General features: G+C 41.9%; 1 protein-coding gene across 4 annotated transcripts in view; it reads left to right on the top strand.

Annotated features, from left to right (window-relative positions):
- LOC133369867 (protein FAM169B-like) overlaps positions 1-22562 on the top strand; it is a 57289-nt gene extending 34727 nt beyond the window's left edge. Inside the window, exons 3-9 of one of the 4 annotated variants that reach the window (XM_061595587.1) lie at positions 68-153; positions 3984-4158; positions 10499-10681; positions 13535-13663; positions 14762-14839; positions 17983-18059; positions 21215-22562. In XM_061595587.1, coding sequence (XP_061451571.1) covers positions 68-153; positions 3984-4158; positions 10499-10681; positions 13535-13663; positions 14762-14839; positions 17983-18059; positions 21215-21424 — 938 coding nt within the window. In that variant the 3' untranslated portion in view covers positions 21425-22562. The remainder of the gene's footprint in view (positions 1-67; positions 154-3983; positions 4159-10498; positions 10682-13534; positions 13664-14761; positions 14840-17982; positions 18060-21214) is intronic. The other 3 variants (XM_061595585.1, XM_061595586.1, XM_061595588.1) reach the window with 3 other exon arrangements.
- Positions 22563-23995: the final 1433 nt, after the last annotated feature.

Below are 23995 nucleotides of genomic sequence, written 5' to 3'. Positions count from 1 at the left end.
AAACCAGTGTGAACTCTTGGTATCATTGTGGCTGCCATTTTAAATGAAACTTCTCGTTCTTTTTTAGTTTTAGCAATTTATTTGCATCATTCGTGGTGGTTTATTGAAGATGTAGTGAAGACTGATGATCATTCCTGTGACGGGCTGAAACAGGTAGAAATGTCACTGATAATGTGCTAGCTTTTTAAAACAGGACTAGTGATGATTATGGAATATATTATGGAATGGGTTTTTGTGTGTGTGTGTATAATATCTAGGTTTCAGAGAATTTGGAATAGCATGGAATGATGAGAAGTAGTGGCAGGAACAGACAAAAGCTCTTGCCTCTGAAATCTCTCCTGAAAGCATCACTTTTGTGAGTTTTCCACTAGGGATGTCAGAAAATTCCAACAAGAATAGAAATAGTCGAAATGGCACATGCTGGCTTATTTTCCCCACGTTCAAAACGGAAATCAACCCAGTGAATACAATTGGTATTTGCTTCCCGCAAATCATTATGGCTCCTCCCCCCACCTATTTGCATTATGTTTCCTTCCATTGAAATTAATGGAGTGGAATTTCACCACAGTGGACAGTGAGACAATTAACATTTTTGGCAGAAGATGAACTGCGGTGGAATGGCAACAATGCTGCTTGCGTCAAAAACAGGATGGAACAAAAAGCGATGCCTTCTTACATCCCTATTTTCAACATGTGGTGGTACAATTTTCTTGAGGGCTGTCAACCGATTATAGAATTGTTAGTTGATAAACACATTTCTGTTTCTGACTAGTTGATTAATTAAACCCTATTCATGCATTCGAAGAATGTCTGTGGACATTAAATGTGATGGGGCTGCGCATACATGGTTCCATCCCTGCCAGCTCCACCTCTGACCGTTCTGCTCACTGTATGGAGGTTGGAGGTGCAGCCAACAGGTGTGGGGGCAGAACTGGCATACCTTTTGCCCATGCACTTTCTTCAAAAGTGCAAACAGAGCTTTGGTTGATTCAAATACTTGTGTGTCACCAAAACTTCAATGCAGGGGCCAAGCATCCATGCGTTTGGGTTGGCCTTGGTGCTATCCAGCTATAATTAGTGTTTGCCATTGACCTTGACCTTCTTCACTCCGGAAGTGGGAGGATGGAATATTGTCTGACATCACACTGGCCTCGAGTGTTCTGGTTCAAGTGGGGTGCAGGCAGAGAGTTAACAGGGACAGTCACAGAATCACAGTCTTAAAGCAGTCCAAAGTCTAAATACAGTGATGATTCTTCACTGAGAAATTGTAGTGACAAGTTTGCCACATAGAGTGGTGGTTAGCATTTCCTCATAAAATGGCATAAGGGAAAAAATTAAAGTTACCTTGCATCTCTCCCCTCCCCTGCAGCTCCAAATTGGGGGTCCTTACAGCTGTTTTTATGCCTCTCTTATGTCACATGCATTTTAGCCATATATATATGTATATACATATACAGTGCCTTGCAAAAGTGATCAGACCCCTGACCAATGCTCTCATATTACTGAATTACAAATAGTACATTGTAATTTCGTTCTGTATGATATTTCATGTTGAAACACTGAAACTCAACATCAGTTATTGTGAGGTGACATTGGTTTTATGTTTGTTTATTTATTTATTTGTATCCCGCCCTTCCTCCCAGCAGGAGCCCAGGGCGGCAAACAAAGCACTAAAACACTTTAAAACATCATAAAAACAGATCTTAAAATACATTAACAAAACAGCATTAAAAACATTTAAAAAAAAACAACTTTAAAAAAGGGTTAAAAACATTATTAAAAAACATATTAAACAATTCTGACACAGATGCAGACTGGGATAGGTCTCAACTTAAAAGGCTTGTTGAAAGAGGAAAGTCTTCAAAAGGCGCCGAAAAGATAGCAGAGATGGCCATGTTATGTTGGGAAATGTTTGTAAGAAACATAAAAAACTGAAACATGTTGCTTGCATAAGTATTCAACCCCTGTGCTGTGGAAGCTCCCAGTTTACACAGATGAAAGAAATTGCTCTATTGAGGACACAATTATCCTACCATTGGTCTCCACCCGTGAACCATTGAACCAACCTGTGAAGTTGCTGTCACATTGTCTGGATTAAAACCTGACTGTTGAAGGATCATTGGTCATGCTGTGGATCTGAAGGAAAATGAAGACCAAAGAGCATTCTACAGAAGTGAGAGATAATGTAATACAAATGCATAGGAAAATGGTACCAAATAATATCCAGAACGACATAACAATGTACCATTTGTAATTCAGTAACATGAGAGCATTGGTCAGGGGTCTGATTACTTTTGCAAGGCACTGTATATAGGTATCCTACCCTGTTAGGATGCTTTGTCAGGGATATTTCCTCTTTACTCCTTTATACCCCCACTTTCCACAGATTATAAAAGCCAGTAAACTTCCTCGGCCGCATTTCAGTTTATCTGCTGGTTTGTCATTTCCCATTTCTGCCCACTTTGCCCCTTAGAAGAGGCAATCAGATAACGGAGTTATTCCATTAGCAATAATAGCCTAGCACCATTAGTGCGGCTTGATTGGCCATCTGTTGGGAAGAGCTTTGGCACAGTGTCTTACTTACACACCCATTTACAAGTGCCTTCTGTTTTGGGTGATTTAAACATAGAGTGTATTTATCTTGTGAAGTTCTTGTTTAAAGGGACTTCCTGATCTAAAATTCCTTCAGTGCTTTCCTCTTAATTTTAATGCAACTAGACACACCTCTGTATGTTCTATCTCTTTATTTTACCACATTTCCCCAGCTGATCAGAGAGCCAGCATGCGTAGTGGTTAGAGTGTTGGACTATGACCTGGGAGACCAGGGTTTGAATTCCCACATAGCCGTGAAGCTGACCTTGGGCCAGTCACTGCCTCTCAGCCTCAGAGGAAGGCAGTGCTAAACCATCTCTGAATACCGCTTACCATGAAAACCCTATTCATAGGGTCACCATAAGTCGGAATCGATTTGAAGGCAGTCCATTTCCATTTCCCCAGCTGATCAGACACCATATGCCTATTCTGTGTAGGTGTCCCATAACTATAGAACAAATTAGTCCATTTTGTGTGTTCTCTTCTTTATTTATATATTTAAAAGTATTTAAATAATTTAATATTTAAAAGTATCATAAGTGGTATACAAAAATACAACCCAAAAACCCACAATAAAACGGTGTCATTAAAAACAGATATAACATAAAAACATGTAAAACATTGTTACAAAACAGATAAAAATAAGAATTCAGAATTTTTCCTTACCACTTTCTCTGGTGGTTTCCTGATTCCATCTGTCATCATCTTACTTGTTTTCCAGCCATGTTTGTTTATTATACAAAGTGTAATCTGCTGGTATGGGTGGAAGGATCTGTCAGTTTCAGTTCTCTCACTTTCTCATTTTTCCTGTCTTAAATTTGATTTTCCACAGTTCTGCAACAGTTTGCAATTTTTTTAAAAAAAAAACCCTCATGAACATTCTTCAGCATTTTAGTGTGAATTTATCCTACTAGACACATTTTTGTATGCAATTTTAGCTAATTATCTACTTTTGAAAGCAAGTTTCCCCAATATAATGCATTTTTGTGTGCTATTTTTATGCACACTTTCCCCTAATATATGCATTTTTGTAAACATTGCTTGGTTAGAGAACTGCATTGGAATATTTGAATAAGTGTGAATTTCAAAGGATGCTGTTTCTCGATTTTCATATTATTTTGGAAAGTGTGAATTTGATTAATTTAGCTTTAAATGCAAACTGAATCAAATTTCTTCTCCATCCCTATCTGCTGGGAATAACTCCTGTGCAAATCTCACATGTTTGGAACAAGTGTATATCCTTGTTTTCATCCTGCTGAAGCTCACCTATTCAGATATGCTAATCTCATACTAGTCACTTACATTAACAACTATAAAACGTTTTACTGGAAGTCAGAATGCTTCACTTTCTCTTATTTTCTTCCCTCCCCTGCCCCTATTTGTCTTGTAAGGTCCAGACATTTGGAGAAAGAATTGTCCTCTTTGTGCTTAATTTCATTATTTTTGGAATGCTAGAGAGGAGTTTGACTCATGATGTGCTCTTTGTGCCTCATTCCGAGAACGAGTGTGCCAAAATATTTTGGAGGCGTGGAGATGCAGCTGCTTTCTACACGGTGAAAGTGAAAGGTACACTTGTTTTTATCATGCACTCCACTTAAGCTCTGCTTGTACATTTGCAAGGAAAGCAAATACGACAAAAATGCCTTAAATCTCAAGTGCTTAGTTCCCCTAAGGAAGTCAAACCTGGGCAGTGCTGCCCTCCTGGACTTTTTCATTGTTTGGGAGAGAGGAGAGTGAGCAACAGAAGTACAGCAATGTTATAATGTGTGTTTATTATATTGTATTGTTCATTCTTTATTGTAAGCTGCCTTGGAAAGACTTGCCCTGAAAAGGGACTTATTTTAGAGTCGTCATAAGTTCTATTTTTTTAATTTGCAAATTTAACAATGAAAGGAAAGAAAAAGAAAACAAAGAAAAAATAATAATGAAATAAAATAAAATTAAAAATTAAAAACCAGTGTTGGTCATAAATCCCTCCCAATTTCTTTTCAAGCAAAAGGATTTGTTTGTTTGATATGAAAACCTAGTACATAGATTTGTTCAGCCATTTGTAACAGTGAGTTGGCCAGAAATTTAAGTGCCCTTATCAACAAAACCAGATGTTCTGAAATATTGTGATAGGGTCACCTCACTAAAAGGTGGTGCTACCAATAATATTCAAGTTTGCTAAAATTCAAATACCAAGATTTTTCAAGGTTTAGCTCACGTTTTTTGCATTTGAGTCAGTCATTTTCAATATCTGCCATATGTTAAATTGGATGTAGCTAACTGTACAGATAAATAGGGATCATTCAGATTCTGAGATGTTTTCAGCAAAGTTTCAGAGACAATCCTCTTGACCATAAAAGACTTTCAGCAACAGAACAAAGGAAGTGGAACCTGTAATCAGAGCTTGGAAAGTTCATTTTAAAAAGAAGCTAGTTCAAGATCAAGTTCAACATGTCTAAAAGGGAACTAATTCCAGTTCATGTTCATCTCTTTACAAAACTCGCCAGTTTGTTCAGTTCAATTCAATTTCACCCAAATGATCCTTGGCTATTTTTTTTCTCCATTCAGAATGTTACAAGCTGTTGTGCTAAGTATAAACTATTCTTAAGAAGACTAAATGACAACAACAAGAGAGAGAGAGAGAGAGTATAGTTTATAGTTTGTCTCTTCTAATGCATGCATTTTTTTTGTTCTGTGTTATTTGCATTAAATTGCAATGTTTAGAATATAATAAGCATTAAATGTAGATATATTATGGGTCAAGCCATGCCTTCATTTAATTTTATTTGAAGCTAGAGATTTTGCTCTCTGTCTTGGTTTTTGTGTAGGGGTGTGTGTGTGTACACAGATCACACAATGGGTTGACTTTGGGCAGCAGAAACGTTCTCTCCCATTACACAAGGGCTCTGTCTGCAGAAAGTCTCTCTGGACAAATGTCTGCCAAGCCAACTTGTTAATTAGGGAACTAGCTGGAATCTGCAATTTTGTTTGGTTTGGGTCTTTTAGATGTGGAGTGGTCTGGGGTTGGGCTTTTCCTGGGCTTTTGGATGTTTGAGAGCATTAATGGCTGTCTCCTTTCTCTGCCCTTGTAATTGCTGTTTACCACTCTGCTGGCGCACACAGGTTAGTCATTTAGCATGCATGGCCTAACCAAACAGATTAAAGGCCCCGAAGGAGCAGGCTTCACAAAGGCTGCCTACTGTGATGACATCCGTTTACTTCGCTTGTCATTTCCTTCACCCATAACACTCTGTGTGTGTGTGTGTGTGTATCCAGAATAATAGGGGTCTTCTTCACACATTGTGGCGTAGTGTGGCATAGTGGCTAAGGTGCTGGACAACATATGACCTGGGAGATCAGGGTTCAAATCCCCACACAGCCATGAAGCTCACTGGGTGACCTTGGGCCTCAGCCTCAGAGGAAGGCAATGGTAAACCCCCTCTGAATACCGCTTACCATAAAGTCATCATAAGTCAGAATCGACTTGAAGGCAGTCCATTTATTCACACAAGCTCTCCCTCCCCTCCTCAGTTCAGTGACTGCATGAAGGGCAGCAGGATTGTGCCCCGTGGTCATGCGGTTTGATGCCAATGTGCCCACTGCTGTATCCATGGATTCAACATTATTGAGAGTGGATTTCTACATGTGGTCCAATCAGGGCTCCTAATTCTGGGAAGGAACTGTACATGTGTACAGCTCTTTTGAACACATGGCTGCTGGGAGGTGCGTAGCCACTGGTCCATCATGGGGTGGGCGGTGATCCTGCTATCTGTTGAACACATTCACTGACTGGTTGAGAAGGGTGAGTGGATAAACTGAAGCGGTCTGTTCCTGGCAACCCACCAAAGATCACTGATGAAAAAATGTTTTTAAGTTGTTTTAGAATATTTTAAACTGTGTTTTATAATATATTTCATTGCAATTGTTGTTTTGGCATTTGTTTTGTTACTGTTCTTAGTATGTTTTTTCTTTTTTCTTGTTAATTTGTTTTGTTTCTGTTTGCCGCTCTGGGTTCCTTCAGGGGGAAGGGTAGGACATAAATTAATTAAATAAATAATAAACCCGTTACTATTACTAGTAAGATACCTCCACATGATAAGTATGTGTGTGGAATAACAATGCTGGATGGTAGCCACCCTCTCCCAAGTGAAAGAGAGAATGACAGAGTGTGGTTGGTTCTGTAAGGGTTTAGTCATCTTAACCATCTCCATATCTGTGAGCACTCTTCTCCCACCTTAAATCAGAGCTTGGAAAAGTTACTTTTTTGAACTACAACTCCCATCAGCCCCAGCCAGTGCATGCTGGCTGGGGCTGATGGGAGTTGTAGTTCAAAAAAGTAACTTTTCCAAGCTCTGCCTTAAATGGTCTGATTGTATGGGAGTACGCTTGTGTAGGAAGCTGTCTTACAAAAGGGCGGGGCACGTGTGGATTCACTGCCATGTAGATAGGACGAATCAGTCACCTTCCCCCTATATTTGCATAAGATATGAGAAACTTATTTGCCTGCTTTTCTGTGAATGGTGAGCTCTTTCAGTCCTTTTTCTCATTGGCTAAAAAGCTCTTTCTACCAATCTCAAATTGGAGGGCAACCAGAATGATCAAGAGGATGGAGAGACTCCCTTACGAGGAAAGGTTGCAGCATTTGGGGCTTTTTAGTTTAGAGAAAAGGCGGGTCAGAGGAGACATGATAGAAGTGTATAAAATTATGCATGGCATTGAGAAAGTGGATAGAGAAAAGTTCTTCTCCCTCTCTCATAATACTAGAACTCGTGGACATTCAAAGAAGCTGAATGTTGGAAGATTCAGGACAGACAAAAGGAAGTACTTCTTTACTCAGCGCATAGTTAAACTATGGAATTTGCTCCCACAAGATGCGGTAATGGCCACCAGCTTGGATGGCTTTAAAAGGAGATTAGACAAATTCATGGAGGACAGGGCTATCAATGGCTACTAGCCGTGATGGCTGTGCTGTGCCACCCTAGTCAGAGGCAGCATGCTTCTGAAAACCAGTTGCCGGAAGCCTCAGGAGGGGAGAGTGTTCTTGCACTCGGGTCCTGCTTGTGGGCTTCCCCCAGGCACCTGGTTGGCCACTGTGAGAACAGGATGCTGGACTAGATGGGCCACTGGCCTGATCCAGCAGGCTCTTCTTATGTTCTTATGTTCTTATGATTCGCTGTGGATACCAGGGGAAGAAGCAGCCTTATTTAAACAAGACGTTCTCAGCAGATCTTGGAGGGTGAATTATTGTTGTCTCTCTCTCTCTGTTTTCCCAACATTTAGTCAATTTAGGAATATAGCCAATGGCTGCCTGGAGCTGCCTAGATAATGTGCAGTAGACTCCAATTTTATAATACCTTGAATCAAAGGACTTTGGGAAGCCATATACATCTGGAGCACTCTGCTGGTCACAGCATCTGGGCCACACAGTGTGAAAGGCTTTTGCCCAAGAAATCTTGTATATTTCTCATTTTGATGCATGTTTTGTCATTGTTCGAAATTTTCTCCAGTTTATTTTCAAGTGCCATCTCTGATTTCCTTCATGTCAAATTCAATTTACTTTTTAATTTTATTTCAATGTCCTGGGTCTTTCACACCATACTGTTTTTGCTACTGGTCCCAGATGATACTGGTGTGGTTTTAAAAATACAAAAAACAGGATTCTGTTTAGCAGCTGGAACAGCTTGATGGCAGCAGCAAATGGAGGCTGGAGCTTTTCCACTTTTGAACTGTATCTCTGCTGTCCACATCTGCAAAGCAATGCAGGAGGATAAGGAGAGCTTACAGCAACTCATAGATGTTTGAAACATTATCGGAGATGATCATCCTTACCGGTGGCTGAACCATTCTTTTTTCAAATTCATTGATGTCTGTGGCAAATTTGTTGGTGCCCAGATGAACTGGTACCTAAGATTTTTTCCCCAAGCACTATTTATTAGAAAGTGCTGTAGTTCAGTGGTTGATCACATACTTTGCATGCAGAAAATCCCAGGTTCATTCCCTAGCATTTCCCGGTAGGGCTGGGAAAGATTCCTGTGTGAATCAAAAGAGAGCAGCTGGCAGTCACTATAGACCAGGGATAGCCAACATGGCATGGGACCGCAATACCTGGTGGAGCACCTCTCCCAATATGAAACTACCCGTACACTGCGCTCAACATCTAAGGCCCTCCTCCGAGTACCATCCCATTGAGAAGCTCGGAGGGTGATGACTAGAAATAGGGCCTTTTCGGTTGTGGCTCCCGAACTGTGGAATGGTTTGTTCGATGAGGTGCGCCTGGCGCTGACGCTGCTATCTTTTCGGCGCCAGGTGAAAACCTTTTTATATTCCCAGGCATTTTAATGCGTATTATTATATGTATTGTTGTATTTTGCTACTGTTTGATTATTTTTGTTTACCTTTGTTGGTTTGATTCTATTGTTTTATTGTATTTATATATTCCTGATTGCTTTATTTTATGTGCACCGCCCAGAGAGCCCTTGGGCTTAGGGCGGTATATAAATAAAATAAAATAAATAAATAAATAAATATAACATGGTGCCATCCAGATGTTGGACTACAATTCCCATAATCTCTGACCACTGGTCATGCTTCCTAGGGCTGATGGGAATAGGTGTCCAACACTGTCTAGGAGAGGTTTGATTTGATATAAGGAAGCTTTTATTTATTTATTTATTTATATTCCGCCCTTCCTCCCAGCAGGAGCCCAGCTTCCCCTGCCCCAAGAGTAGTATATGCTGTTGAATTTTCTTTATTCAGTAATTTATTTTCACTTTAGTTAATTCCTTTTGAAATAAAATGCAAGTCTGTGTTATCAGTCAGTCAATCAATTAATCTTATACTCAACCTGATGCCTTCAGATGCTCAGCCTCCATCACCATGGCCCAGTGGTGATGGGAGTTGTAGTCCAAACTGTCTGGAGTGCACCAGGTTGAGGAAGCCTGATCTATGCTATTTTAATTGCTTGTTATTTATAAATTATTTATATTATATTATTTAATAATTAAATTATTAATAATTAATGTAATAAAATAACACACGGTGGTGTAAACCTCAAGCAAGTTCAATACGGTGAATTTAATCTTGGTTTGTTTGCAAAAGCTTAAGTTCTCCAGAACAATATCCAAAGCTTAAGCATCTGTCAGTCACCATTTCAGTGATTCCTTTTTTTTGCGCACATTTACTCTGCCTGCTTTTGCTGTGTTTCTAGCCAGCTTTCTCTGGTTGATGTTGCTTGAGCTTTTATTGCTACATTTAATCTAAGGAAGTTGCTTGCTGGAAATTTTGCAGTCATTTTCCCCAGTATTTACTTACAGATTTAGAAAACATGGCTTATACATTAGAGTATGCATGTGGTCATCCTAAAGCCAGTCCTCTGGACTTATTTATTTATTAAATTTATATACCGCCCCATAGCCGAAGCTCCCTGGGCGGTTCACAACAGTCAATATCAAAATACAATAAAAGACATATTTAAAACTATTCAAACAACATTAAAATGGGCTTCCTTAAAAATTTTTAAATTTAAAACATTTATAACACATATTAAAACACATATTAAAATGCCTGGGAGAAGAGGAAGGTTTTAACCTGGCGCCGAAAAGATAGTAATGTTGGCACCAGGCGTACCTCATCAGGAAGGCTATTCCATAATTCTTGTGAAAAGAAGGGCCTTTCTAGAGTTGTTTGCACTGGCTTTATTATTTCTGCCGTACATTTCATTGTGCAATATGTTCTCTCTCTCTAATTCTTGTAATAAGTCCTCCAAGAAAGGCTGGGCCAATATAACAAGTTATTCACCCGGGGAACTCCATGGTCTTAAACTTTCTGTCCATGGCTTCGTACTGATTTTAATAAACTCATTCATAAGCTCTGATTAGAATTTGGTGTATTTACAGACACTGTTGTTTTCTCCTTCCAGGAACCCTGTGTGATGGGCACACCAGCCAATGCTACTTGCTCCCAGTTTTGGACACAATGTTTGTCCGGAAAAAGTTTAGAAGACATGGACTTGCCCTGAAAATGCTCCATGATTTTTGTCAGACTTTTGCAGCCGAAGATGCCTTGGGACTCAGCTGTCCTGTTTCTGCTGACATGTACCAAGGTAACTGACTTGGTTTAGAAACAATCAGGCTTAAAAGTTTGTGGAGTCATAAAGAGAAGGGCTGGAGGTCAGTGGCACGCAGAAGGTCCCAGGTTCAGTCCTTAGCATCTCCAGTCAGGCCTGGGAAAGACCCCTGCCTAAAGCTCTGCATAGCTACTGCCAAGCATTGGAGCTGAACTTCCATAAAACCTTTTGGCTTTCTTAGACACAAAGCATCTAATCTTATCGGAGCAAAACTAGATGTAAAGGGGCAGCCATATTTGTTCATTTATGCATCTGCCCCATTCACCTATAAAGCAGGAGAGGGTGAGGTGTTTCCCTCCCCTTCTAACACAAAATGCACCTCTCCCCACCTTACTTTCCCACATTCGGTCTCCCCTACTTCACCTCCAACAATTTAGTTTAATTACGGTTTAAAGCAACCCTTTTCAGTCTGAGGGCCTCATTCCCCTCTGGGCAACTTTTCGAGGGCCACCTGCCACTCCTGAGCATGGCCAGAGGCCAAAGTCAATGGTGCATCTAATGTAAATTTTACCATTGTACAGTTAAGTTTCTACACACACTCTCACGCTTTTGAGAAGCCTGATCAGAATTCAAGGGCACATTCCAGCCAGACAAAAATACTTGGGGTGTGAATGAGGGCCAAAGAGGGCCTTTGGAGAGGGAGTGTGGCCCGGATAAAGTTTTGAGGGCCAGACAGAGAGACCTGGAGGGCCACATTCAACCCCCGTGACTGAGGTTCCCAGTCCCTGTTCTGAAGGGACATGCAAACCAGGCGGCTGATTCAAATAACCTAGACAAAGCTATTTAGAGATCATGAGTTGTACCTTAATTAATTCATTAATTCATGCTTAAGGATATATGAAGGGCCTCCTGTTCTCCAGGCTAAATGTTTGGCTAGCAACATGGCTGCAGCTAACAATTTCTGCCTGCATATTCATAATTGTTTTTGTTTCGCAGGCAGAAATCCCTTACATGAACACATGCATGCAATCTGCTCTGAAAACATGAATGTAGGATCAGGCTTTCAACGAACATCTAGCGTCTTCTCTGTTAACTCCTGTCATACATCATGTTATGGGAGGGCATGGGGTCATTTTGGTTTAGAGCAGCAATTCATTTCATTGTGTGTCTGCAGAAGCTGGAGGACCAGAGCTCTGTAGTATATATTGAGGTGTGAACTAAATGCATAAGTACTATGGTGTGATGTGAGGCCAAACGTACTGAGTTACTTCTCATTATAAACAGCTGTGCAGCGTCTACTCAGGCAAGCCCCTTTTTTTTTTAATTAAAAAAAGAGGCCCCAGACATAGTTGTAAAGAAAAACTCAGCATCGAGCGGAAGACATAAATTGGCTCTTTTTGACGGGGCTGTTCACTGGTTTCCAAACATTGTTACGGAACAAATTGTTATGCAAGGAACTTCAGATGTCCCAGACTAATCTTCACATTCTTCCAGACTGCTCTAAATGTTCATATATAAATAAAACAAAAATGCTCAAATGGCTGTTGTGTAAAGGCCCATTACATAAATAAAGCGATAGATTCCCCAACCCTCCAGTCCCATGCAATCCCTAGAGAAGTGCAAGTCTGTATGACCTATTTGCTCAGTCGCACCTGGGCTGTTGCTGCCTCTTGACCCAGCCTTGCTGTTTTGTTCAACCCAAGAGAAAGTCGAATCTCCTTAATTTACTTGATATAAAATTGTAGATAGAATTTTGAGAAGCTATTTTGAAATAAGGAGACATGATAGAGCCGTATGAAATTATGCATGGTGTGGAAAAAGTGCAGAGAGAAACAGTAGAGCTTGGGAACATCCAAATGAAGGTGGATGTTGGAGGATTCAGGACACACAAAAGAAAGTACTTCTTCACATAGCACATAGTTAAACTATGGAATTTGTTCCCATAAGAGGCAGTGATGGCCACCAATTTGGATGGCTTTAAAAGAAGATTAGACAAATTCATGGAGGATAAGGCTGTCAGTGGCTACTAAACCTGATGGGTATGTTTTACCTGCACTGTTGGAGGCAGTATGCTTCTGAATCACAGTTGCTGGAAACCACAGGAGGGGAAGTGCTGTTCCACTCAGGTCCTGCTTACATGCTTCCCATAGGCATCTGGTTGGCCACTGTGAAGACAGGATGCTGGACTCAGGGCCAGCACCAGGCATGACTGGGCCCTTAGGCACCAGCTTGCTCCGGGCCCATGGCGCTGTAGCCCAACAGCCCCCCATACAGGCAGTGCGGGGCCAATAAGCCACATGCCTCACCTACCTCTTGTGTGAATGCTTCCTTTAGAGAAGCCCCTGCTGCCATCTTGGGTGATGGCAGGCATGCTTGCACAGAGCACAGAACACCTAAGCATTCACACTTATTGAAGCCCACGCTGTCTACTGGGGGGGGGTGCCTGGGAGGTCCCCAATCCGCAGCAGGGTTGGATTGCGGGACCTGATGCTGCCATGGATCACGGCATGGGAGCGCCACTGTCCAACCCTAATGTGGGGCCCTTCAGGGCCCCTTCTGGGCTGCAGGAGCCCCCAGCCAGGGTACAACCTGGCTGGCACCGGCCCTGGCTGGACTAGAGGAGCCACCAGCCTGATCCAGCAGGCTCTTCCTCTGTTCTTATGCAACCAACCTCATGCATTTTTCATAATGTGTTTTCAATATGGTGGGTTTCACATAGTAGCTTTCAATATATACCTTTGTTTTTAATTAGTACAGTGCTTAGTACGATGTCAGATGTTTTATAAATAATACACAATAATAGTGCTAGTTTCTGGAGGGCATGTTAAGAGATTGGGCTTTCTTGGTAACAGCTTTTGGTTGAGTTTCTACATGCTTCACCTTTCATAGTTTGTCGAAGATTCTTTGCAATCCATCCAGAGGAGCAGTCTCGACTGTGGGAAGTGGAAGCACCAGGGGACTGGAGTCAACGTGCTAGTATCTGGCTAAAGATTCAGCTGGAACAAAACCTTCAGGAAAGTGAGTTGAATAGCAGTGAGGACTGTGCACTATCACATTCTGCTGTTCCCCTGGTCAGGGCTGGTCTCATTTAGAGCTGGAATTGCCACATGGATCCCTGCTGTATCTAACCTGGCATCCTGATCTCTAGTAATCCCTTCCTTCTAGTAATCCGTTCCTTGTCGCTGTTGGGTCTTTCTTCCTGCCAAGTGTGCAGAAGTTTGGTGCAATTAACTCTATATAGGACCTGTAGGTATACAAATAAGGACCAAACAAGACATGACCCCATCCATGCAATAAGTAATTTTGTGTGCACATTTTAAATAAGGAACAGGCACTAGTAGCTCAATCCACATTAGCCTTCCCTTGTATGTTGTTTACTCCAGAAATCCATTATTGAAGCTGCTAATTGCACAAATGGTGTCATGTCTAGTTTGGTCCTCACAAAGAAACGTTGCCCTGTATTTGCATTATGGGGCAGGGGGCAATGGGAACCCTGGCCCGAATAATTTTTAAGCTGGATTCCTTATATATTGTTAGAATGCTACTGGGGGTGTTAATATGATTAAAATTGGGAGGAATTTTGGATTTTATTAACTCCTCCATTTTGTCACCCATAATCAAACATTTTTGGTGCCAATCTTTGTGCTGTTTCCCACTCATCCAAACAGCAGATGATAGGAGTAGCAGAGTGCAGGCATCACAAATAACGCATAAGGAGAGGGATTTGGCCCTGACTTCTGTGCAAACTTGTATTTGTGAGCCTTCTTTCTGGTACTTCTGATTAAGTGGCAAATTGCACAGTCGGCAGACTGGAAAGCTTCTTTCTATCTGGACGCAGCCTCTGCATGTCTTTTTTAATATATATTTTATTATATATGTATGTGTGTGTGTATAAATCTAGACTGTCCTGCAAAGATGACCAAAGTTTTGTTGTCCATAACATAGGTAATACAGAGAACAGGCATGGTACAGGTAGGTTAGATAACAGAAAGAGTATTGACGAATTTAATGTGTCCCTTTGACCAAAGCAAGGGTACTTAATTAAAGAAATAGGGAGTGTATTTATTTAGCATTTATTTATGGGTGCCTCCAAACTGTCACTTTTTTTGCGGAAAGGTTCAGGCACAGCTGAGAGCTGTGGGATGAATAAATCACAAGCGGGAAGACACGTAAACAGCCTGCAAGCAACGCAGGGTGGGTGCAGAATGAATACTCTTTGTTATATAACTCCTCCACAAACAAATCAGAATGGATGCTCTGTAAATACCAGATATAATCTCTGTAATTATTATTGTTGTTGTTGTTAATAATAATAACAACAATAATGATATTTAGTTTTTTCCCCAGATGAAACTCAAAGCGACTTACAAAGAAATCTCAAAAAATATACAAAAATGAAGGTCAAACACAATACAAAAATATCAAGACAACCTACCAAGCAGAACTCAAAAAACAATATAAGTTACATCAGTGTACAAAATACAAGTCAAATACAGTACAGCATACTGAGCATACAATTGGGAGCTACCGTACGAGCCTAGTCAACCATTTAATAAACTAAGTTCATAGAAATAATTAAATAAAGGGACATCCTCATGGGTACTGTCCTTATGCTTTTTATCTGGACTCCAAAACCTATATCTAGCTTCCTTTATAGGGTGAGTCTCAAGAGGCTTATTTGATTTCAAACTCACATGAGAACTTCCTTTCCCCATTTTGTTCAACAAATCAGAAGGAATGCTCAATAAATGGGTCATCTTGAGGGGCTCTTTATTTTTGTTAATTAAGTGCAGAGGCTGTGTGCAGGCAGAAGCTTTTGTCTTCCTTCTTCAGCATGGAGGAAACACTAGCAATTAGCCTTGTGGTCCTGCAGTGAGTGGTTAATGGATCTCCTTCTTCCTCATGTTTCATGTGATTCACAAAGTGATTTCAAGAACTGGATGAGGGTTGCACTACATAGTGTCCCAAAGGCAAGTGTGAGATGCCATGTGTATAACACATTGTTATTTAGGGATTTATTTATTTATATACATTTATATCCCACCTTTCCTCCAAGGAGCTCAAATACATGTTTCTTCTCTCTCCATTTTGTCCGCAAAACAACCCTGTGAGGTAGGTTCATCTGAGAGACAGTGACTGGCCCAAGGTCACCGAGTGAGTTTCATGGCAGGTTGTAGTCCAACACTCTGACCACTACACCACACTGGCTCTCTTTATATCATTCTGTTTCACTTTACACCTTCAAGTGGCTCACAAAATCAGTTGTAGTTAAAACTTTAAAAACAAACAAACGAGGCAGCGAACAGAAGCAGCAACAACAAAATTGTAATGACTTGTTGGGACCAAGGCAGAAGTTCTACCTCAAGGGGGCCCAAGATTGCGCCAAACAGGGAAGGTCATAAATACTACTTTCTGGAGCTTATCTGAGCATGTCCCCTAAGATGTATAGTGCAGTGACTTCTATTGCATTTCATTTAAAAGATGGGACCTACTATTAGATACAGCTGAGTTTAAACTCTGATGAAACCAAAGCTACCACTTCTGTGATCAGAAACTCATACCTTGATTGCATCTCATAGAGTGATATTTTTATGTAATGCTGTTGGGATTCTAATGTGTTCCTAAAAGCCACCCCCTGCCAAAAAAACCCCCACTGTAAATGTAGTTTTACAAGTTGCAACACTAGCTGCATCTAGTGGTAAACCTCTAAAATTGCACACTAGAAATAATATGGAGAGTTGTACAGTTCAATCCTAGATCTGTTTACTCAAAATCAAGTCCTGCTGTATGCAGTGAGGCTTACTCTCTGGTAAGTGTGGTTAGGATTTCAGCCTTAACTATGCACATTGAATGGGTTTGCCTGGGTTATGAACCACCAGTTTTACAATCATGCACAATTAATGTTAACTCAGGTTTAAATAGCATAAGGAAAGCATGTGCTATTTACTTCTCTTGCTTAAAAATATTTTCAAAAATATTAATTTCCAGGAAAAGCTTAGTATTGGTTTGACTATAACATTTAAACCACCTAAGAACATATGAAGAGCCTGCTGGATTAGGCTAATGGTCCCTCTAATCCAGCATCCTGTCCTCCTAGTGTGCTTTACTCAGGGAAGGGACGTTCTAAGAATGCATTTCAGGTGAAATATGTTTAACTATAGTGGGGAAAAAACCCTTTTGAGGTATTTACACACAATGAATGATTAACACAAACAAACTTTTTTTAGGGTTGTTTACTAAATTTAAGTCAAATAAAAATGTTAAATCAGATCTCAATCAATTTAGGGCAATGGAATTTCCCCCAGTGATCCCACATTATTTTGTTTGGTGAGTGCATCCACTTGGACAAAGTTAAAAACGGGCCATAGTCACATTTTGTGAACTCAGGTTGTTGAATGCAAAATAGGGCTACTTTTGTACAAACGTTGTTTGTAACATAGGGGTTTATACATACCTAGGGACTCCCTAGGTATGAAAAAGTATATGAGTTTGTAAGTTAAAAGGGAAAGTAATTTGCAAACTCCTATACTTCTGCATTCCTGGCCCTCCAGTGTTTCAAACAGAAATCTTTTCTAGCCCAGAAATGCTACGGATTGAACCTGGGACCTTTTGCATGCAAAGCATCCACAGAGCTATAGTTCCACCTATATATACTTAACATTTGCTGCTGGAAACTCCAGGAGGGGAGAGTGCTGTTGCACTCAGGACCTGCTCATGGGCTTTCCGTAGGCATCTGGTTGGCTACTGTAAGAAAAGAATGTTGGACTAGATGGGCCACTGGCCTGATCCAGCAGGCCCTTCTTTTGTTCTAATATATAAAATCCCCTTTCCCTAATTGTCACTCACCATATATCTGAAGGTGAAGGCACACAGAAAAAGGCCTCTGAAGCAGATCTTAAAGATCAGGCATGTTCATCTGAGAGAAACCTGAGGAACCTGGTCCTAAGGCAATTTAGTACTTTAAAAGTCAGAACTAGCACCATGAACGGTGTTCATTTGTCAATATAATGCTTAAAAGCATAAATAAAATACTTGGAAGTTAAGCAACTGGGAATCTTGAACTCAGCTTTCCTCTACCTGATGCCCTTCAAATATTATGGACTACAACTCCCATTAGCCCCAGCCAGCAAAGCCAGGTTCGGGAAGGCCAAAAAGTTATTTGGCCTCCCTACATGCCACAAAATGGCCAGGTCATTGCAGTTGGATGATGGGATGTGATTGCAATTGTATGTAAGCAGCTTGCAGTGTGCCTTTTTTAAAAAATATATCTGTTACCCTGGAAGAGCTACTGACATCCTTTATGATTTTCTCTTGGGAAATGCATTGTACCACTCTAGAGTTGGATGTGAGCTGCCATATGAAGAGGTTTCAAGAGGATGAACCTGGGCAATCAGATGAAGGGCAAATGAAAAAGGTGTGCTGATGAATGAGTCACTTTGCTGAACAAAGAAGGTTGCTGCCCACAATTAAGGCTGATATCTTAGTGCTGGTTGTTGATTTATATGGCAAATCCACAAAAACCTGGGTGACAATTGTAATTAAAATTCCTGCCCCCCCTTTAATTGAGACACATGAACAATAGGTCAATATTACTCATGGTTCTCTGAAGTCCATCCAATATCATGAGGCTGTTATCCCTCTTCTAGTAATGTAAATGGTACAACTTTATTTGTATTTGTAATTTGCCTGTATCATCAGGGGCTGTGCCACTTTCACAGCAAAGCAAGAGACTGTTCCTATTCCATTTTCCATTCCTTTACTTGAGGGCAGAGCCAGTTTCAGATTCTTTTAAAGTTAAAACGTAAACCACTTTGAGATTTTTTGAAATATAAAGTGGCATACAAATTAAATACATACAAAGGTCAGAGGGCGCTTCCAGGCAACTTGTTTAATGAGTATTCTTCATTTGTTTGCAGGGAGATTAGGTGATGTTGACGATTTAACGAGCAGTCTCCTTGATTTGTTTGGGGTGAGGATAGATGGCGTTCCCACTGCATTTCCACACCCCTTTGCTGGTTGCAAAAACGTCAGATGTTTTGGGGGAGTGGGCTTGTTGCGTAAGACCTCCCCATCAGCGTTAATTGCACAACCTGAATGTGCTGGTACATAATGGAATCCCACCCCAAGAATAGTGACAGTCTGGAAGCGGCCATAGTGCTCATCTAGGGAACTGGGTGTGTGTGGGGGAAAGCATGTTAAAAGGCCTATCTAAAAAGTTCGGTTTTCAAGAGACACCTGAAAGAAAGGAGGAATGGTTCCTGCTGAACCTCTATTGGTAGGGAGTTCCACAGGTCAGGGCCTGCCATACTAAGGCTCAGTCCTTAGTAGAGGCCAGCTGAACTTTAGGAGCATGGGGAACCACCAAAAGTGCTCCAGCAGAAGATCTCAGTGATCGAGATGGAACGTAGAGAGTCAGGTGATTCTATGGGCCCACGTTTTTGAGACCTTTGTGAATTAACACAAGTAACTTGAACCTGACCCGGTTGCAAATTGGCAACCAGTGTAGCTCTTTCAGTAGTGCAGTGACATGTTGCCAGTAATCTGCTTCTGGGAGCAGCCTGGCTGCTTCAGTCTGCATTAGTCGCAGCTTCCAGAATGGATACGGCAGACCCACATATTTATTTATTTTATTTATTTATTAAATTTATATACCGCCCGACTAGCGATAGCTCTCTGGGCGGTGAACATAAAATAGTATAAAAATACAATGAATAACAAAATAATATTAAAATACAATCAACAATACAATAAACATTTTTAAAATTAAATCAATGTAACTTAAAATGCTTCAGAGAATAGTAAGGTTTTGACCTGGCGCTGGAAGGAAAGCAGAGTCGGCGCCAGGCGTACTTCCTCAGGGAGACTGTTCCATAGTTCGGGGGCCACCACTGAGAAGGCCCTAGATCTTGTCATCACCCTCCGGGCCTCCCTGTGAGTTGGAACCCGGAGGAGGGCCTTCGTAGCAGAACGTAGTGCACGGGCCGGTTCATATCGGAAATGTGTTACAATAACCAAGATTGAGGTTACCAATGCATGGACCACTGAGGTCAGGCTATCTTGGTCCAGGAATGATTGCAGTCGCTTGGGCCTCTAGTGACAGAGATGGATCAAGGAGTACCCCCAAGCTGTGTACCTGCTCCTTCAGAGGGAGCACAACCCCATCCAGGGCAGGCAGTTGACCTATCTCCTGGACATGGGAACCACCCACCCACAAGGCTTCTGTGTTTCCAGGATTCAAGCTCAGTTTATTGACCCTCATCCCATCCACCACTGTGTCCAGGCACCAGTCCAGGGCTTGCGCAGCCTCTCCTTATTCAGCTGTATTGGAGAAATAGAGCTGGGTATCATCAGTATATTGATGGCACCTTGCTCCAAAGCTCCTGTTGACCACTCCCAACAGCTTCATGTAGATGTTGAATAGTATTGGGGACAAGATAGTGCCCTGTGGCATTCCATAATGTAAGCACCAGGGGACCGAGGCGCAGTCTCCCAAAACTACTCTCTGGACACAACCCTGCAGGTATGAATGGAACCACCACAGCATGGTATGACCAGTGCCCATCCAGCAGAGCTGGTCCAGAAAGATGCCATGGTCAATGGTATCAAAAGCCGCTGAGGGAACAAGCAGGATGTGCAGGATTGCATTCCCCCATCTGTCTCTCTATAAAGGCCATCTGTCAGGGTGACCAAGGGTGATTCAGTCCCAAACCCAGGCCTGAATACAGACTGGAATGGATCCAGATAATCAGTCTCATCCAGGAATGTCTGAAATTGTTCCGCCACAACACTCTCAACCACCTTTTCCAGGTTTATATTGAAGGGCAGCATACAAACCCAACAGATGGATAAAATAAGGTTCAAATTATATCAGGCCTAAACCAGTGGAAATGTTCCCCAGCCGCCTCCTCCCCCATGTTCATTTTTGGAAACCAACTGTGTTTTTACACACACAGTTGCATCTCGGTGGTGGTTTAACAATCAGTCCTTCTTCCCAGGGAACTCTGGGAATTGTAGCTCTGTGAGGGGGATAGGGCTGTCCTAACAACTCTAGGCACCCTTCACAGATGATAGTTCCCAGAATTCTTGGGGGAAAGCCATGACTGTTAAAGTGGTATGATACTGCTTTAAATGAATAGCACAGATACGGCCTCTCTCTGTTACCATCTCTGTCACTAAGGGCATACATGAGCAATCTGTTCAAACTGTTTCCTTCCCATCAGCCCTCTTTTTTTTGGTCTAAGTGTGATTAAAAACTAAAGGATATAGAACGATAGCCAGTCCACACATAATGGCCTAAGTAAGTTTTGCTACATTTTCATAGCCTTGCTATCTGAGTGTCTGTAGTTTGACCCAAGAACTTTGTGATCTGTGAGCAGGAAAAGTGAGCTGTCTCAGGTTATGTGTTCATCCAGGCTTCAGAGACATCTTCAAATAAGATGTACTGGCAAATGTTTGGTCTCTGTTTTATTTATCAGTTAGCTGTTGTTCAAAATATGTGTAAAACAAGTTATTCATCAGGAGGAGTACATATTATCTGTAATGCAGGGATTTGTGTCTGTCTGATTTCAGAGCATTGCCCACATTCCCAAGACGGCTTCGCCAGGTGAGGGAAAGAAATGTAAAGATGACCCAGAAGAGGCAGTCAACTTATGGCCTCATGGTGAAGAACATGTTCAACATCAAGCCAAGAAACAGCAATGTAAGGGCTCGAAGAAAAGAGCCAGTGGAGGAGAACCAGCTGAAGGCAGAGTTCCTAAGCAGTTTAGAGTGACGTCCTAAATTCTGTGTGTGTGTAAAGCAGAACAAGGTTTAAACTGATGTAGCAGAATAACTTTTGATTTTTTTATTGAATAGCAAGACAGATGCCCTTGTTCAAATCTTCCCTCAGCGATGGACTTGTCTAGGCGCCCCTACTCTTCTCTCAGCCTCGCGTCTGCAGTGTAAAAATGATAGAAGTAGCCTACTTTGCAGGGCTGTTGTATCTGATGGTTGTGCTTGCTTCTCCCCAGCACCAAAATGCTGCTGCCTTCTTGTGGGGGAGCTCTGGGGGCTGCTAAAGATACGCTCCTCAGCTAACGGAGCAGGGGGTTGGAGTTGATGGCCTTATAGGCCTCTTCCAGCTCTATGATTCTATAAAGTGGCTCCTGCATCTGCAAACGTCTCTCCAAGCTCTTGCTTAATCTCTTCTTCTAAAGCTGGCTTCCCTTCCAGCTTCAGTCACAGGAGCTGCCAGAGGCAAAATGCTGCCACCTACTTCTTAACAAAAAGAGTCCTTTTTCTACTAGTAGTAGTGGTAGTGAGATGGCTCCCAGTCTCCGTCCAGCTCCTGTGGTGTGGTGTAGAGAGTGGGTTTAATTGGGTGGGAGAACTCAAGATGGCCGGTACTGTGGCCTGCCTCTTGGCCATTGCCACCACCTCTTCCCTGGGGGCACTATGTGGTTTGCAGCCAGTCCCACATCACTGCTCATGATGAGACACAAAGCAAGACAGATAGGGGTATTACTGTGTATAGTATAATAATTGCGCACATTTTCTAGCTTCTAGAGAATGATGATTCAGATTTTAGTATAAAAAGTGCTTGACTGATGCTCTTTTCTTCTCTATTCCTCTTTGATTCCAGAGGACAGTTCATTTCTCATGTGCGACACTTTTTAAAACAAATCTCTTGTTTTGCTAATTGTCCTTTTAACTTTCACTAAAAGCTGGTATTTCCAAAGCATGTAGTAGTAAATGAACCTAGTTTGTTTATTTCTTCAGAAACAAGTGTAATGGAATGTGTATGCTAAGCCCTCAAGTTTTAATTGGAGGTGGGGAATCATGTAGGTACTGATGGCATATAAAGATTTTTTTAAGCATTCTGTTTTGAAACATTACTCCTGATCTGGCTTCAAGTGAGATCTGTAGACTGCTCCTGTCCATGTTCATTTTGTGTGTGTTATGTGCTGGTGTTATGTTTTGCTATCACCACAAGATGGCACCACTACATAGCTTAATAACTGCAGCAATGCCCTGGAGATCTCACAACCAAAAGGTTCCAGCATGCACTGTTGTATTTTTCTTAACTTTTTTTAGTGGGGATGCAAGCAAGGAGGCAAAGGAAACTTATCTCTGATCAGATACAATTTATTTCCATAAGGCTCCAAGTGCCAACGTGTTTGTACTTTGGGAACTTAAAGTGCAATCATACAAGTGTTCTGTGTACCAAATGTGCTCAAATTATGTCCTGCAGAAATCAAGGAGGGCAAGGCGCCTTCCATGACCGCTATTGACACAGATTTCAGAGGTCTCTTAACAGCAGGTATTCAGTGTTTAAATGCACTTCTGATTGTTCATACCAAGTCTTCTAGCAGAGTATTAATTCAAGCCCCTTGGAACAGGAGTGGGGGAACTTTTTCAACCTGAGGGGCACAATCCCTCATGGATAAACTTCTGGGGCCCATGTGCTTGGGCATGGGAATGTTGGGCTGGCCAGAGGCAAAAGTGATCAGATCAACAGATGCCACTCTTAGTTTTGTACAGTAGACTACATTCCAGCCGTGCAAGAAACAATTTCTACACACACACACACACAGTAGAGACTCTACCTTGGATAGCTCCTTGAAATTTCAGACTAAAACCCAGAGCGGATTCACTGCCCCACTGATATCGGAGCCACCAGTCTCCACTGCATGCATGCATGCATGCATGCATGCATGCACACACACTCAATCTCTCCCTCCTGCATCGCACAACAAGAGGCATTGTCACAGTTCACGAACACATTCCAGGCAGGCAAAAGCACTTGAGGAGGACATGATGTGTGGCCAGTGAGGGGTGTGGCCTGGGGAGAGGGTCAAGAGCCAGAGACAGAGAGAGAGAGAGGCCTGGAGGGTGTCCTCACTGGGCTCCTCAAGGAGGCAAGAGACTCCCCAGCAGAAACACAAGTGAGGGCTGCACAAGGGCAGTATCCAAGGGCAGGCCAAAGTCCGAGTCTGCCTCAAGCCAAGGGGGTCAGGCAAGAATGGGGTTCCAAGCATATCCCTTATTCACAAGAGAGCCCAGGGCAGGCATCAGCAATTGTCTGAGCCAGGGCATTAGGCCCAGCAGCATCTTGAGCTAACTGCCTGCTGACATTAGCCTTGCTCAGCTGCTATGCATTGCCATAGCAGCTCTCAAAGCTGACTGTTGTCTTCTTACGCATTTGCTGCATGGTTATGAAATACATAATCGTGGAGTAAGAACATAAGAAGAGCTTTGCAGCTGGATCAGACCCAAAGGCCCATCTAGTCCAGCATCGTGTTCTCACAGTGGCCAGCCAGATGCCCCAGTGGGAAGTCTGCAAGCAGGACCCGAGTGCAACAGCACTCCCTC

The sequence above is a fragment of the Rhineura floridana genome, chromosome 14 (genome assembly GCF_030035675.1).
Source record: "Rhineura floridana isolate rRhiFlo1 chromosome 14, rRhiFlo1.hap2, whole genome shotgun sequence".
NCBI lineage: Eukaryota > Metazoa > Chordata > Lepidosauria > Squamata > Rhineuridae > Rhineura > Rhineura floridana.
This window is presented reverse-complemented; position numbering and strand designations above follow the sequence as displayed.